Source organism: Molothrus aeneus, chromosome 6 (genome assembly GCF_037042795.1).
Source record: "Molothrus aeneus isolate 106 chromosome 6, BPBGC_Maene_1.0, whole genome shotgun sequence".
Lineage (NCBI taxonomy): Eukaryota > Metazoa > Chordata > Aves > Passeriformes > Icteridae > Molothrus > Molothrus aeneus.
This window is the reverse complement of record NC_089651.1, coordinates 7,949,590-7,967,557: the sequence shown is the minus strand read 5'-3', so window position 1 is coordinate 7,967,557 and position 17,968 is coordinate 7,949,590. Positions and strand designations below refer to the sequence as shown.

At 43.6% G+C, this 17,968-nt stretch overlaps 1 protein-coding gene across 2 annotated transcripts in view; it reads right to left on the bottom strand.

Annotated features, from left to right (window-relative positions):
- Window positions 1-17,968, bottom strand: part of ANO1 (anoctamin 1) — a 69,059-nt gene that overhangs the window by 34,922 nt on the left and 16,169 nt on the right. For both annotated transcript variants that reach the window (XM_066552088.1, XM_066552089.1), the window contains exons 2-3: window positions 3,593-3,771; window positions 721-1,047 (exon numbers count right to left, since the gene is read on the bottom strand). In XM_066552088.1, the coding sequence (XP_066408185.1) occupies window positions 721-1,047; window positions 3,593-3,771 (506 nt within the window). The remainder of the gene's footprint in view (window positions 1-720; window positions 1,048-3,592; window positions 3,772-17,968) is intronic.

Sequence of the window (17,968 nt, the reverse complement as noted above, 5' to 3'; positions counted from 1 at the left end):
GTCTAGGGCACATTGGTTGGGTCAGATAATTGTAGCAGCTTTCTTTGAAATTAATACTGCTGTGTCTATTTCTACTAATCACACACTGGCAGCACTTCACATACATCATTTTTTTACACGGTCTAATGGGCTTTTAATAGAATATCCTGTTTTCAGGGTGCAGGTGGAAGATGTTACAAGCTGTACTGTTCATGTCTAAGAATGGAAAGAGCAAACTGTAACACAGACCCATGTGCTCCAGCAGGAGCGTGGACCAGAGCCTCCTGAACTAATTTAATTTTCCTCAAGCCTATACTGAGGAATAAAGATGACACTGCCTGTATCTGAATTTTTTTTCCCCTCATAGCTGGAATTACCAGAGGATCCAAGCCACTGCACACTGTAAACCCACCAAACTGGGATTAGTGTTCAGAGCAGTTTAAGCCTCGCTTCCAGATGGCACAACACAGCCGTGTGGCAATGGTGCGTGTGCCACAAATCCTGGCCAAGAAAAGTCAGGAAGCTTCACCTCATCAGGGCATTTAGAGCACCATGGCACACCTCTGTGCAGCCAGCTAAATCAGTGGGTGAGGATGGCACTGACTGCCAGAACTGCAACCAAATCCTGCAAGAGCTGAGCTTGTGCAACCTTGATCAGAGCCAGGCTCACAGGGACAGCTCAGCACCCCCCAGGACCTGGCCACCAGTCACCCTCTGTAACCCTTCTAAAGGGATCCTTACATCTTCATCACGTTCCAGCTCCAGCCCGGCCTCCACGAGGTTCCCCTCGTACTCCTCCCTGCGGAACCTCTTGTCATCCTCGTGGTAATCCATGTGAGGCTCAGTGTCCCCCATCTCCAGCTGCACCCCCTTCCCAGGGAGGGGCTGGTCCTGCCTGGTGCTTCGCACACTGGCATCGTTCTGCTGAGGTCTCCTGGCCAGAGTCCTCCCGGCTGAGGACTTCTTGTAGTGGTAAACCAGGATGTAGTCCACCTTCCTCTTGCCATCTCTGAAGTACAGCCCGTATTTGCAGTCAGCATCCGGGTTTTTGGATAGGGAATTTAATAACTGTGTGTGGAGAGAAGGAGAGAAGAATAATGAATGCACAGCCCAACACAAGCACCAGACAGACCATCCTCTCCTCTCAAGGCTCCTTTTGCCCCGAGCACACGATGACCTCTCTCCAGACAGCCAGCAGATGGGAGGAGTCCCCCCATGCTACTTACTCCAAAAATTTTTGCAAGTTAACACCTTCAATTTTACTGATAGCCAGCTGGGATTTTATTGGCCAGAAATAAATAGATTGCATGACTGGGATTTAATCTAATCACCAGCACACTGGTTCATAAGTCAGCTACTTGCTGGGTTTGGTTTTCTCCTTTGGGGTTAATCGCCGCTAAGATCGCCTGTCCTTTTCCACCCGTGACATCTGCAATGCTGCAATTCTGACAAATAGATTAATATCATGTGGAAACATTTCTCACTTCTCTTATCTAGCATTGCAAGTCCATATCATCTGAGAAAGAGATCATCTTAGATACAGACTGAAGGGAGCCAGCTGCTCCTGCGGCACCGCCAAAAACGCCATGGAAAGTGGCCAGGGAAGTGGGGTCACTGCTTATTGAGTTCACCACTTCTTTTTCCCACTTATAAAACCTATGTCACTATGCAGTCTGATGGTGGCAATGGCTTTATTCCCAGCGCGGGTAATGCTGGGTAAGTGTTGCAAGATACATGAAATGTACAACTCAAAATACAATTTCATTTCCAAGCATTTATCTGAAAACTGCACAGGGCAACTGTAGAAACAAACAAACAAACAAACAAAAGGTACTAACAATTAATTTATTTCTACTTTTATAACAGTTCTCGTGCATAATTCACAATTCTATCCTTGGAGATTTGTATAATATTTAAAAAAAAAAGGGAAGAAAATTCACTAGTAACTGGCATCTGCTTTCACAAAAAATACCCAACACAGGAGTGGCTTTGCAGTGACCAGGGAACTTTTCTGGCTTCTATGTTTATAGAAGAATGTTCATCCTCCATCGAGGGAAAAGGAATTGTGCTCCAAAAGAGAGCAATTGGTCATCAGTTGCAAAATGCTAAAATCTGTTTGGGATTGCACACCTGCTTATTTCATACATAAAATGTTAAATGTAAGTTATTTTAGATAGCCTTTGCTATCTGCTTCTCTCTCCTTTAGGATCTCATCCCTCTTTCCCATTTAACCTTAACCCTTCACACCAAGTAAATAAATATATAATAAAATAATACAGCATTTGGAGCCACCATGGAGTTCACTCATTGTCCTCTTGCCTCTATTCCCCCTTCCATGAAAACAGGGGAGGTTATTTAGCCACGTCAAACTCTTCAGGGCAGTCTGTTAATGTTTATGCCCTACCCAGATATTCTCATTTAGTTCATAAGCATAATTTTGATATAAAAGACCATTAATAACTATTACTTTTCAATTGCTTTATGGCTAATGGCACACACCTGTGAATTCAGAACATTTTTTTAAAGCAAGCTGACAGTCTGCTTATGGCAGGCAACTCACTTATGCAAATTCCTACAGAAACAAAATATTAAGAAATGACAACTAACTGGATAGTGTTTAATTTTTTTAAAAGATGTGCTGATCTTACTAATTAATTAAACAGCAGTTTCTGAAAACCCAGCTGAGCCACCACTGTGGCTACTAAAGCCAACAACAAATTCACTTATATGTGAAACAGCTATATCCCACAGCAAACAGGAAGCAGCCAAAGAACTTGGTTCTGTTTTAAAGGAATTAATGGTCAAATTATTTTAAGGATTGGGGTATAAATGCTGAAAGATACTCATGGGCCAGATATTCTCTTGCAGTGGTGCTGGGCTTAAATTGAGTTGCATTGACTTAGACCATGTAAGCTCATGTCTCTTCAGCTGTGAATGAGACAGAGAAAAGACATTTCAGTTTCACCACGGCAGGAGGATTTTAACAGCCTGACAGAACCATTCCTCCATGCTCCATCCTAATTTTAAGCGCAAGCACAATAAATCCCATGTTGCTTTTTCTGGTACCTCTTTCCCCAGTGAATCTGTTGTATAGCCCACTCCACCTTAATAAACTTCTTTTTATGTTCAAATTACATAACCAAGTCCTAATCATGCTGGGTATTCATATTACTAACTTCCTTTAAAATCTGTGTTAAGGAATTTAACTGAGGAGCAATTAATGGCAAATTAAAATTAATTAATTTCTATTGTGTGCTGGAGAAGATCAGTTTCATGTTTTCTATGTTAACAATGCCTTTTGCATGAAATTTTAGACATTTCCTTCTGTTCCTCTCTGCACTGGCAAGAAGATGTAAAGGTTGGCACAGCCTCCTTGCCAGATTCCTTACTCTGAGAAGAGTCAGCCCCTTTTTATGCTACAGGTTAAACCAGTGGGATGTACTCCCACTCTCACCCGTCCAAGAACACCCCCCACCACATCAGCATGGACTGTGCCTTGGTGGCAATCCTTCCCAGCACCTTGGGAAAATGGAGGAAGGGGATTTCAGAGCATCCTGGGAGTGGAAAGGATGGGAAAGAAGCTGAGGTGACCCAGCAGGCCGTGCTCACTCACCGTGCTCTCGTGCTGGTCGTAGCCGATGTCCTCGATGGCTCGGATGTTGATGATGTGGATGCCCTTCTCCTCAGCAGGCAGACAGGAGTACTTCTTGTTCACCCTCATTCCTGTCTCCTCTGGAGCCTCACTGAGATCTTCTGGCAGAAAATCCACCCCATGAAACTCGCTGTCTCCGTCTGAGAAGGAAGGGAACAATTTTATCAAGACACTTTAATCCCAGCTTGCTCCTCCCAGAGCCACCCAAAAGCTGAAACGTATCCTGTTCCTGCCCTCTCCTGCCAATGAGCCCTTGGACAGGGCTCCCACCCCCTCTCCCTTCCTCCCTTCTCAGCTTTCCTCAGCCCTCTTCAGCCCTACCTGGGTCTCCTCCTCCTCCAGAGCAAGAGAGCTCAGTTACCTTTTATCCTGCATGGGCGTCTCAGGGTGTTTTTCCTCTGTGGGCTCATGGAATCATTGTGTTTCTTGGCAAGAGAAGGAAAAAGGGGGGGGCAGGAAGGGAAAAACTGCTGTTGAGGATAGGTGCCATGGTGGCTTTCCCTTTTCAGGAGGCATTTTTTCCTTTAACTTGTTCATGATGAAAAACTAAGTCAAGGGTTTTCCCTCAAGTACCTACATCCTGCATCTCATTTACTGAACCACTCTTTATTTAAATAGTCTTGAAAATCTGGGGGTTTCTCAGTCTCAACCTGCTTCTGATGAAGACATCAGAACTGTTTCCATTTCCTGTTTAAGCATATAGATAGGCTAAAGGATTTTAAATAAAAATTTCACTACAAACTGAGCAACCAGATAAGTTACAGAATGCAAACTGGTGTTTGCATATGGGCACTTATGCAAGCAATAGAAGGCAAAGTGTTCCAAGATTTTGTTAATTTTGACAGTGAAATAAAATACTGCAGCATTGTACCTTTTTTTTTTTTTTTAAACCACATAGGAGGAGGGTTTGCTTGCCTAAAGAGTGAAGATAAAGCAAGAATTTTAGAATTTATGGATACTAAATTAGCTTTCCCGAACAACAAAAAACATGAAACTGAATTACCCTGTCTGGGTCTGGTTGAACTTCAGGGATAATGTTGGGGGAAGAGACAAAGAAAATCCCCACTCCCCAGCAAATTTGCAGGTGATGTGAAACTGAGGAGCAGGATTGATAAGCTGGAGGGTAAGGCTGCCACTTCAAGGGGTCTGGACAGGCTGGAAAAATGGAAAGCCAAAAAAGTCCCCCACTTATGCAGCCCAAAGGAGGGAAGGCAAATGATGGGGGTCCTATTCCTGCCTTCAACCAACTGAGTAGGTACAGACACAGCAGGGCCAGATTCTTCTCACAGGTGAAGAATGAGAAAAGGGTGAGAGGTTACAGACACAAGTTGCAACAAGGGAAATTACAACAAAACATTAAAAAAAAATCTCAATTTTCTAACAAGTGATCACACAATGGGGAAGGAACCAGTGAAGCTACAAATCTCCATCCATCCCTGGAGAAGGTCAGAGCTTGATCACACCTGGCCCAGTCTGAATGTTGGGAAGGCACTGCAATAATCACTACACTTCTGATCAGGCTCTTCCTGGGAACAAGGCAGGAGCCAGCAAGGACAACAGCCTGCAACAGGCAGAGAGGAGGATGCAACCAAAGCCTTGGCACCTGTCCTGAGCTGATCAGAGCAAGGTAAACATTACTGTTATGAAAGCCATGCTTCTGTGGAATTCACAGTTGCGCTCCTCCGGAGCTTGCCAATGCCACGAGTTTGTGGATGTTCATTCCAGTTCTGGGCAATCTGCTGCCCCAAGCTGCTTTCCCAGGAACACCAGTGCTCATCAACATCATCACAACACCCGGGCAGCAATCACCCTCTGCATATTCATGTGCACAGCCTGTAACACCCACACCTTCACAGACCTGGGCTGCTGCTCCTGGCTCTTGTCTAACACCCCCCAACAGCTGTCCCAGAACAGACACCACTCGTGACATCTCGGGGCAGCATCACCAAACTCAGAGAGCCACTTGAACAGCAATTTGTAACAACTCAAGGAGCTTTTTTTGGGGAGTCATCTAGAGATGCAGCCAGAAGCCTGCTGGCTCACGGGAGCAGCTGGAATGTTTGTACCAATTCCCTACATGTGCATGGTCTCTTTTTCCCAACACTCACAGGCACATATGGGCAGCCTCCCTGAACAATGGGAATTGAAACAAGTGTGGGCAGCTGCAAAATCCTGTGTACTCAAGGCTTTATTCTGTGGCTGCAAAATACTCATAAAATAATACAACTTTTGGAACTCCATAACTGCAACAACCTGCATTTTCATCTGGAAGGATGCTGGAAACAGCTTTGTAAAAACAGTGGATTAAGTGCAGAGTAAGTCCTCTCTTCTTTCCCTCCTTTTCACACGTGTACCAAGTAAAACCCAGTTATTTCAGAATTTTGCAGAAGGTATTAGAAGAGAAGCACCTTTTACCGACTGTGAATCTGAATAATGGAGCTGTGAACTGAAAAGTGTCAGTTTAGGAATCACCACTGGGACAGAATAGGCTCAGAGGAGAAAATCACAAGCTTCACTGAGCCCAAACGACCTCCCTGTGCTCTGGAGCTGCAGTTCCAAGCAGAGTTTGTTAAGCCCCAGCACGGAGCAAGGAGACCTGCTCAGATGATTCAGCACCATTGTGCAAGCCCAAACAATCCCCCCGACACAAGGAGATATTTACATTCCTGTTTACACATCAGTAGCCTGGCAATACTGGAAAGAACACGTGCTTCAGGTGGGCAATGAATCATAGAATTTTGGTTTATTATGACTACTGGAAAATATGTGAGCTGTGAGAGCTTTCTTGATATAATCTTAATTACAAGAAGTTTGATTTCTGCACTTAAGGATGATGTCAGGATTTAATCCTAAGTAAAGCCATCCAAACCACTTTGGTAATTACAAACACCCAGGGATTACAAGCAGTTCACTTGTGTTGATTTGGCACAGGTCAAAGCCTTCTGTTGCAGAACACAAAACCTCTTTTTTTTTTTTTTTTTTTACATGGAGTAGAGCATTTCAAAGACTTCAAACCATGAATATTTTATGTTAATCACATTAAACACGGACAATAATTTAATATCAAAATAAATTCACATTCAGAATTATTTATGGCAGGATAGAAGAGGAAAGATGAGGAGCAAGAAGAACAATAATGTCCTAATTCAACTAGACTAACATTGTAATCTCTTTGTTGGGAGCTGAAAGAGGTGAGCATTATGAAAACTGCTGGCTTTGCTGCCTTCTGATGCTGACTAACCCTCTCTCTTCTATTTATTAAGCAGAAAACACTACAACAAAGACTTGAAGGAGCACTCAATGTATTTCAACACAGCCATAAAGCCAATCCCAAAACCCTGTGGATTCTGAGTCAGCAGAAGTCCCCTAATATTCTGGGGCACAGAGTCAAACCCATGCCTGAGTCTCTCACTCTGAACCATATGGGAAACAAGACTGAGCTAATAAAAAAGTCCCTCGAACTCAAAACCACTTCCTCCTCTGTTCAAATTTCAGTCGCAGTTGTTAAAATTCCCAACCTCATCTTGCAAAAATTAACACAAAAATTAATTAATGATAATTTTTTTCACCACTGAAATTTGTCACACTGTGCTGTAACCTTTCCTCATTCAGACAATGCTTCACTCAATGTTGATGACCAGCTGAACCAGGACCAAAAACCTGTTGTAGAAACTAATGCATTTTCTCCATGATTAAATCACCCATTAACATTATAGTCATAACCATGCACAGCCACTGAATAGTCCCTGGCAAAAAGTATTTTTGTCATTAAAATGAATTTTAAAATTGCATTCATGCAATGCAAGTCTTAAAGAAATACCCTGCACCAGTTCTAAAATAAGCATCATCAATTCAGCATGGGTACATCTAAACAAATGAACAACATTTCCCTGCTCAACCTGAAACCAGTAGTGTCACTGAAACTGCCTTCCCTTGTTTGCTTTTTCTTTTTTTCCTGGTCTCCTCTTGTTTTCCCTTTTAGAGAGTACGTTTAAGAAAGCGGTAGAACAAAAAAAAAAATCACAAAGACCTCTGAGTTAAAAAGGGAAAGCAGCAGGAGAGGTACAAGTCCATGTGATTCAAGGCTTTTAAGTGTCCAAGTCCTTATCTTTTTGCTTTATATAAACCACGATAGAATTCAGAACGAAAAGTTAAGAATCATGGAGGTAACGAGGAAGCATATTAAGAAAGTCATGTACGCACATATATATATACATAAGGTAAAAGAAGCAAACACAACCTACAAGTAAATGTTGTAAATAAGTAAACAAATAAAGTATACTCTTTCTATGGGGAAAAAAATGTTAGCTGGTGCAATACATTGGATAACTTTTGGATTTAAGCTCTTTTCTTGAAGAAAAGGTAAGATATTGCGATAAAACTCCTTTAGTGGGGTTTTGCTTGCTGCATATTGCCCCCTAGCAGCAGGATCCTCCTCCAGCACATCCTCACCCAGCTCTCTACCGCCTGTATCTCCCAAATTCCAACTCAGAGGTTAATCCTAAGAAAAAAACCATAATCCTCACAAGTGAGTCGCCTATCTCTCCCCCGTTTCCTTCCCCTAATACACTCCAAGGCTGTCAGATTTGGAAGGCAAAGCCCTGGGAGAGCAAGGCCAGCCCAGCAGGCTCAGAGTGCCAGCCCAGCCCAGCCCGGCCCAGCCCGGCTCGGCTCAGCCCTGCGGCCGGGGAGCCGTGCCCGGGAATGCCAGCCAGCAGGCTGCAATGCCAGCGAGGATACCCGCTGCTGGCAGGGAGGGCAGCTCTTTTTTTGGGATGCTGACACCTGTTTACGAGGCTCTGGCCCCGGACCAACAGAGCTGCCGTGCTCTCCCAGGAACACCCGCACACGTCCCGAACTCTGCTCTGCTCAAATCCTGACAGCAGGAGCTCATTAGCGCCGCATCAGGGACAACTGGATGTAAATTCCCCCTCGCCCCTCCAGCTGCGAGCAGCCAGATGTTGCCCCGAGCTGTGCTGCTGGTGGAGAGGCAGCAGCTTTCATTGGTACCGCCCGGCAGGAAAAGGGAGCCCACCTTCCCTGGGGCAAACTTAATGTTGACACCTCCTGCTCATCCTTTTAGGGATGCTGGTACCTCCTGCCCACCCTTTCAGGGATGCAGATAGCTCCTGCCCATCCTTTTAGGGATGCAGATACCTCCTGCCCATCCTTTCAGGGATGCTGGTACCTCCTGCCCATCCTTTCAGGGATGTTGGTACCTCCTGCCCATCCTTTTAGGGATGTTGACACCTCCTGCCCATCCTTTCAGGGATGCAGGGATGTTGATACCTCTACTGCCCTTCCACCTGCAGAAAGGTGAACCCTGCTTCTTTCATCTTCTCCAAGTAGGACACTTTGGAACTCGCCCATCTCCTGTGTTTTTACATTTATTTTAAAACTTGCGGCCTACATCTGTGCTGCTTATTACCTTAATGAATCAAGTATGATGTTATGACCCAATCCATTAAAAAAAAAAAGCTCAAACAGTTAAATAAATCCTGGACTCCACAGACAGTTTCCTTTGCAGAGGAGAAATACTTCCAAAGCAGAGTGACCTTGATGTACCTGATGCTGACAACCCACGCTGAAGGGCAGAGCCCATTCAGACACTTTGTGTCCAGTGCTCAGGGGTCACAGGGATGGAAAAACTTCAGCTCCTGGCAGGATTGTTTGGATGGTCAGCTGGCTTAGCTCTGTTCCTCACTACTGAGAATGGTGGGGCTCTGGAGTGGGGCTGCAGCTTTCCTGGAAGGCTGTCTGCAGCTTTAAAGGTATTGATCTATTATTGTCAGCAACACATTCAAAGCAGGTTAGAAGGACACACAGCTATGACATCATTTTTTAATTTATGCTTGTCTATTTTTGTTTTCAAAGATTTATTTACTCCATTTGCAGGATGCAGTCCTGGGCTTGACCTCATGCCTGATCTGACACAAACCTTGTGAAATGTAAAAACACAGAGCAAAACCACCTAAAACCTCTAAAGAGAATGAACATTTTGATTGAAATGACATTTTCAACAGCCCGTAAATGACAAGAAGATACAAATTCTACCATAACATCACTGCCTGTTTCTCTAGACCCTGTCAAATCTCATATTTTATGAAAACACATAAAGCCTCTTCCCATCCCAAAACAAACTTCACTTTTTTCTCCACAGCTACTAACAACTATTTAATGGTCTATTAAGTCAATCTGTTTTCAGACATATTTCTTATACACCTAAGTTAAGCACTCTTCTACTGCCAGGCACCAGAAAAATATTATTTGCTTCTGTTGCTATTGCACAAAGATCAGCACTAAAACTATGCTCAAGGTTATGGTGAAAACAAAAGCAGATATGGGAAAGCCACTGAATCCATGTTTTAAATATGTTTTGCAGGGTTATGATTCCCATTATTTTTGTTTGTATGTTCCAAGGGAAGGCAGTTTTTATCAATGGGAGCGATAAGATGAAAGGAAAAAAAATACTAAAAAGCAGATTATGGTGAGAGAATTGGTATTTATTGGGACAGTGGATACCCAAACTCTCACCAGAGTCTAAATATAAAAGATATCTAGATACATTTAAAATATGATGTATATTTTCCTTTACCAGGCTTTAACAAAAGCCTCTTTATACCAAACATGTGGAAGTGAGGACCCAAAAACTACCAGTTTTACTCTAAAAATCTCAGTCACGGACTGCAGCCTGGGGCTGAGGCCATGGCACATGTGCTGGCTGGAAGAGCTGCTCTTTATCCCTCAGCTTTCCCATTTAAACTCCTAATCTTGAGACATTTGCACTGCTGTTTACATTTCCATGCAAAGTCACAAGGAGGTTTGGGCTGCATAAACCCAGTCATGGATGTCTTGGAAGGCTTTGCTCACCTGATAAAGAGGGTTTGGGCCACAGGCACCACACTCAGGAGCTGCTTTTGCACATCTGAGCTGAGAGAGGCAGTCACTGGGGCTGGGATTTACAGGGCAGAGCTCCACCCTATTTATATATATATATATATATATATTTTTGGGTGTGCCCAGGCAGGTGGAGCAGATTGGTAGGGTGATGGGAGATATCCAGCTGAGATCCCAGCTGTGTGCTTGACTCTCCTGAGTTTTCTTCATGGCCCTGCAGTTTTATCTTGGAATGACACCAGTACAAGAGAATAAAGGGGCAGGAAGCTGGAAGAATCTCCCTCCCTGAGCAAGGGAATGCAAATCAGTGATGGGAAAAGCTCTGTTAGCTCCTGTCTGTCCAAGGGAATGCCATTCCCTGTGTCCCCCAGTGCTAAGGAAGCAAGCTGAGGCACACCAGAGGCAGAAGCCCTAAGAAGTGTTGATGCAAGCAGGCACTCTGCTCCTTGGTTTTCAGAAAAGAGATGAGATCTGGGAGGATGCCATGGCCCAGCCAGGCAGCTCTCCCTGTGCCAGGGGATGCTGCAGGAAAGCAGGACACTCCTGCTCAGGATTCCCAGAGTGGCAGAATTCTTGGAGCAGAAAGCTGACAGCAAAGACTGCTTCCCTTTGGGGCCAGCAAGGGGAAGGCGTGGGCCAGTGCCTTTCTAAGGGTTCTTGACAGCCCCCAGGTGAAAGGCACCCTTGGAATGGTTGAGGATGGACATTCTTTGCAGTTTGGGAAGTAGAGAAGGACAGCAGGGCAGAGGCCAGGCTCACCAAACCTCCTCCTTAAGGAGCTTTTGACACTAATTATTATCTAATAATGTATCAAGATCCAGTCTAGGTATAAACAGCTGCCCTGTGGGTTTTGTAACAGGAGACAGGCTCACTAATCAACCTGGATTATCCAAAGGTACCCTGGTACATTTCCTGCCCAAAAACAAAGGAGAGGCAATTGCCATGAAATTGCTGTCACCTGTACAATGGAAAGAAGCAGAGCGTGGAGGGCACAGCTGCTCACAGGCAGCTGGGCCAAAATCTCTATCCAAATATCTCAGTTTCATTCCCAACTTGCTCCTGTTTGTTCTGCAGCAGCACTTTTCCAAAAGGAGCCCAGAATCCATCCCAAAGGTGTGGACCTTGAAGAGGCAGATTTCTACATCAGGGTGGAGGTGCCTAACACTGCTCCCTCCAAAAAACAAACAACAAGGAGTTCATATCACAAGAACCCAAGACAGACTTATTTTGAAAGATGATTGTGCTCAACTTGTGTAGAAACAAGGACATCTTGGCAAACTCAAAGAGATGTCCTCAAAAAAAAAAAAAAAACAAACACCTAAAGACTTTTCTTTTGTAATTATGATGACCATAAAACAAAAACCAGTAAAACACTACCGAAAACAGAAATAATAAAGGGCAACTCTAGTCCAGTATTTTATTTCCAAAAGTGTGAGACAGGATTCTCCTGTTCTCTCCATCTCTCTGTTCATTATTCTTTGAGAAATCATTCCCAGAAAGAGCATCACCAGACAATCACAAGTGTCACCAGAGGGGCATCATTCTCCCCATGACAAACCCTCAGCACTCTCTCTTTGCTACTAGAAATGAATCCTCCTCCACTGAAGAAACACCTCTGAGCACCACAAAAGTATGGCCCAAACCAGCAAAACTAGAAATTATAGATTTTCAAACATCATATCTTTTCTGGAGCCAAATCTTCTTTAAATTCCCAAACTGCAGCTGTTTCACCATGGAAGAGCCCAAAATTCATCACAGGCACGTGGCCAGTGATGGGCTGCCCAAAGATATTCTGGTAAGAAAGGAAACAGCAGCTCCTCCCAAGAGCAAGCATTTGACATCAACCCAGAGAGAAAAAGAGAAAAACATTATTTGTTTTCATATTTCCTGAGAAAGACATTGAGGATGTAACCTTGTTATTTATGCAGGGTCAAGGTTTCATCCTAGAATTTAGGAAAGGAATTTATTTTCCCCTAAAGTGTGATTAAGTTTATAAGTCTAAGACAAGTTTTGATTTCGGTTTTTTTTTCTGTTTTGGTTAGCAGAATGATATTTCACTTTCTGTCTTCACTTTTTTTAAAAAAGGAAAATGTGCTGTTCATTTATCTGGTAAATGTTTATCCATTCTGTGTTAAAAACCCCTAAACAATAGAATAAAATGGAATTAAACTTTAATACATTGCTTATCTACAAGCACTGAAACACTTAGAAAAACAATATTCTGCATGAGGAAAAAAGCCCTGTGTTTTACCAATATGTTTAGGAAAGTAATTGTTTTGGATACACTAAAGGACAGTATCTGTTATTCCATAAACTTGTTCAAAATCTGCTGTAAATGGCTATTTACAAAGTTGATTGCTTTTTAATAGCACATACTCTATGCTGGTGGGTCTGTTAAATCAGTTTAATAAACATATTTTTGTCAGCTAGGTTTCTAGTCTCATGAACAGTCTCTACAATTTTAGATTTGGGGTTTTTTTTAACATTCAAGCTCTTTGGAAATCATCTTGAAGTGGTTGCTTTTAAACGTGCAATAAATGTATTGCTGGTGGAGAGAAAGGGAAGTTCTGACTGCAGCAATGATGTCAATATTGGTATTTTTTAAGGAAGAGAGGGCAACTAGCTTAATAAAAACAAAGGTATTGCAGTTCTGATTGATTTCAAATCTGCCTGAGATAACGATGCTAGCAACATCCTTGGGCCCTTTGCTTTACTGACCTTTTGGGTGTCTGTGGCCTGCAGCAGTCGCTGGTTTTTGTTATGATACTGCATTTTTTGGTTTGAGGGACAGACAATATTTAAAATATTTGAACCAGTTACAGAGGGTGGAAAAAAGATGTTTGATAGGGTAAATATTGGTTTTCATGCTGTCAGATCCAGCCCAATTCGGGATGAAAGCATCTTTCTTTCCATGAGGGTAAGGATGGACAGAGGGATGGGCACCCCACCACAGCATCCCCCTGAGCCAACACACACTTGTGATGTTTCTGTACCTGCTTGTTTGCTTTGCCTGATTTCAATACAATTTTTTATTTAGGTGAAACCAACTCTTCTTCCCTGAAAACTCTCATATCTCAACTGTATTCATTCAGGAAATATTTGTAACTCAGATCAACAGTTTGAGTTCTTTCTGCCTTTTCTCCTTGCAGGCTGGTTTTTGCCTTGGGACCAGGGACGGGCAGGACAGGGAATGCCACCACCGCACACCTCCAGGCAGTCCAACAAGATGCTGCAAGGAAACCTCAGAGCACAGAGCCAACTCTTCTTGATAAACATCCCCCGGTGGTAGAGCACAAATCTGTCTTTTGTGAAAGGCTGGGTGCTCCAAGGGTACTGAAAACTGGAGCAAGTGTCAATGTAGGAACGAGCTGACTCTGCCCAAAGCTTTTGGAGCGCCAGTTCCCAACGGAGGAAAAACCTACAGACCCAGGCCTGTTCTGTCACCTCGAACATGATGTCCCAGTGGGAAAAACATCATCACACCTGGTGCAGCCATGAAACAATTCCCACAGCCTCCATCGGGATCTCCCCAGGCCACAAAACATGGAGTGCTTTCTCTGCTCATCTTTACACTTGCTAATCAGCCATCAGGCTCTTAGAAAGGACTCAGCCCATGCCCTTTTAAACAAGATTTAAAAAGCCAGGCAGCAAAAATCAGCCATTTGCAGAAAAAACTGTGTCTGAAATGCTACTTTTCATGGTAAAACAATGTCTTGCTGGTTTGACAGAAAGGCACACTTCTTGCTGAGTGTGAGTCTTTTGAGCACCCATATCCTGTTTGGCTTCTCTCCTTGATGCCTATTTATTTGGGAAATTGGTGGTGTGATTCCCAGAGGTTTGGATGCTGTATCACTTATCCACGTCAATAAACAATCTGGAGCACTGTTTAAATATGGAAACACTTTGCAGCAGCACAACCAAAGGCACTGGCTGTGCTGCTGCTGTGCCTGGGGGAAAAACAGCAGGGGCAGGGAAAGGGATCTCTTGGTGAAGACAGCCATTTATCTCTCATTAATCCACCAACACCACTGGGGCACACCACACAGCTGGAAGATTTACAAATTCTGCCCATCCTGCCCTTGAGCTGGAGGCTCTTCTGGTTTGGGTAAGGATATAATTGGTTGCACCATTTACTGACAGTTCTGCTTTCTCCTTGATTTTTAGATGCCAAAACGAAATCTGTTTCTGCTGATGTCCCAGTGGAGACCTGGGTGGAGAACTTCCAGCCACCAGTGGTAGCAGAGGAGCTCCCAGAGCAGAGCTGCAGAAAGCAGTGTCCAACCCAGGGGAAGCCAACGCCTTAAGGGCAAACTGCACACCCAGTGCCTGCTGTGCACCCTGTGCCCAAACACAGCACGGCTCCTCTGCTTCAAGGAACACCCACAAAAATATCTTTGGCATGACTGCAGAGCCTCCAGGAGCCCGTCAGAGCTCCCAGCAGGGTGTGAAGTGCTCTGCTCCAAGACAGGCTGCTCCTGATCTTCTCCAGGGCTGGCACCTGCCAGCGCCATCTGGCACTGCAGGTGCCCCGGGATTCCTTCAGTCTGTGTCAGTACAGCTGTCCCTCTTTGAGAAACAGCTCAGAAAAAGGAAAATTACTATTTAGGGTGTGTCCAGTGAAGATGAACAAGCAACAGCAGCTTTTTTTTTGGGGATATTGCCTGCAGCACACATCACCCGTGGTGTCAGACACAGGAACTCAAATTTAAACAGATGCAAAATGACAGAGGGGGTTGTGGCAGTGATGGAGGGAGGAGCTGCTCTTCCTAGGACACAATAAAAGAACTAAAAATCTACCCCCTCATTACCCACTTTCCCCATCCTACACTGGATAGTCAAGAAGACAAATGAAGGACAAATAAAGTGCACAAGTGATTAGTTAACATTTAAAACACTCAAAAGCAGTCATTAGAGATGATGTTCCAAAGCAGAGGTTCATGCCAGGGCAATAGTGGCAAAAAAAAAAAAAAAAAGAAAAAAAAGAATATATAAATAAAGTAAAACAAAACTATTTTTGTAATGGTACTTGAGAAATTTATGAATGGGATTCTGTGATGTGGTTGCCCGAAATAGCCAAGATTTGGACATGGTGACCCCAGGAGTTCCTGAGAGCAGCTGGCACAGAGGGTGAACAGAGGGTTTCCCACTGTGCCCTCCCCTCTCCTCTCAGGATGGGCTTTTCCCTCTGAGTTACAAACAAAATTTGGCATCAAAGGCACCTCACACTTGGACAAGGATGACAAATATTGCCCCAAAACCAACAACTCCATCCAGAAACCCAAAGGGAACTTTGCAAACCCCACTGGCCAGATGCCTCTCTCCATCTACTTTCTTCCAAGACATATTTCCCTGGATTTCTTTTCATTTTTGTTGCTTTAGGCTGTATGCTACACATTTTTCTTGTGAAAAGATGCTTGAAACAGGATAAAGTCCTCCAGGTCAGGCTTTTCCAGGCCTGAGCAGCATTACTACATGTTCCCTACACAGAGATATTGTGGATTTATGTTTCCTTTATGAGTCCAAGACCCTTCTCTGAGGAACTGCCATGGAACTGGCTAATTATCCCTGCCCAGATGGAGGATTTTGCACTTGTCTGGTTCTCATCTCCACTCCTGGAAGCACATCCTTTTCCAGGAAGATAAGCAACAACAAGTCTGTTTTAACAATGCAAGATTTAAGGCTGCTGGTACCGGATCCAAACCTCCACAGGCACAAAAAGCTGAAGGGAGAGGCACCGACCTCACTGGTTCAAGTTTCAAAAAAAGTTTTGGTGGAGCAATCTGTCATCAGCAGGCTTTATTTTAGATCTATTATCAACTGTCCTGCCATGTCCAGCCTGAAGTTGGCATAGAGGAACAGAGCTGGCATTTACCCTTCTGGGTGCTTTTTTTTGGAGGAATTTGATGGAAATACAAACCATATGTGACCGTACTCGAAGCAAATGAAACCAGTACTTCTGAGTGGCCTGACACTGCACAGATCCAATACCTAAAATTGTGGAATCAGGGCAGAAGTTTGGGTTTTACACAGTAAAACTTAGGAGGAGTAAACCTGGAGGAGATTCTTCTCTGTAAACATGAGAGCACATCTGACATGGAGATCAAAAGGAGAACTTACACTAATTATACCGAAAAACAATCAGTGCTCCAGAACAGATAATAATGAGAAATGAACACTGCAGGAAACTTTGATGTACTTCTTAGATAACTGTGGTACTTTAAAATTGGATGCAGTTCAAACATTTAAAACATGTCAGTCTGAGATCTACATTTCAGATTGAGAATGTGTTGATGCACATGTAGATTTTAAAATAAACACACGGTGGAGCAGATCACAAACATGGATTAAAATAAAAAAAAAAAAAGCAAACCCAAACCTCTGCTCTTCAGTTAAATCTCCGGTGTTGAAGAGGTTTTAAAACCACTTCTCCTTCACGCAAGCTAAACCCAAATGCCAAATTTTACTGAAATCTGAATTACTGAATTAATAATTCAGTTTGCAGGCTGGATTGGCTGGGGTGCCTGTTGACTCAGTGCAATTTGAGTCACAGGCACGGCCTAGGTGACACTGCCAGCTCCTGCTCCCACCAGCAGGCACAGCACCGAGGGCAGAACGTGTCAGTCCTGATGGAGGAGAGCACAAACCTCTGGGTGTTTCAGCAGGCCATTTGTCTTGCTGATGCTAATGAAGATTTCTCAGGATGGGTAGGTCTGGTTCATTACTGCCTAAGCTGTGGGACCAAGCTGAAAAGGTGTTCCCAAGAGCATTAGTCGTGACAGGATGAGGAACACAAAGCAAAAGGACAGAAATTTGGAGACTTTCAGGCTTCTCTAAACATACTTCCTTATGCTCCTGTTTAGTAGTAAAATATTTTCCTGTAACACCCTTCACCAGAAAGTCACCTAAAACAAAATAAAGAACTAAGAAGACAGATAAAGGCACGACTAAAAAGACAGGTACAGTTTTTCTAAGACTGCAGCTGATGAAATATGTGAAGAGAAAAGCCACCACAGGGCGGGAAAGAACCATTCCAACAGCACCATCAATCCATCCATTTACACAAGAAGTAATGTCCATGTGATACACTTCATTTTCACTCTCTGCAGCCAAGCCATGGGACGTGGATTTTCTCAGTATCATGATGTGACTTTTGCTGGGCATCAAAAAACACCCAATAGCCTTCAAATTACCATGAAAATTCAGAAATGCTATTAACAACAAAAAGTGTTTTCCCCCCAGCATTTTCTATTTACATTTCCTGTGCTCTGAAGTTTAAAATTCCTATGAAAGTCCCATCTGGGGGCATGGAGAACACAACTGGAAGAGGTCCACCAAAAAATTAACAAAAAGATAAATTTTTAGAGCACTTTCTCTATATAAACTACAAGACAGCATGTTGCTGCCAGGATTACCCTTCAGAAACAATATGTGCCAGCACCT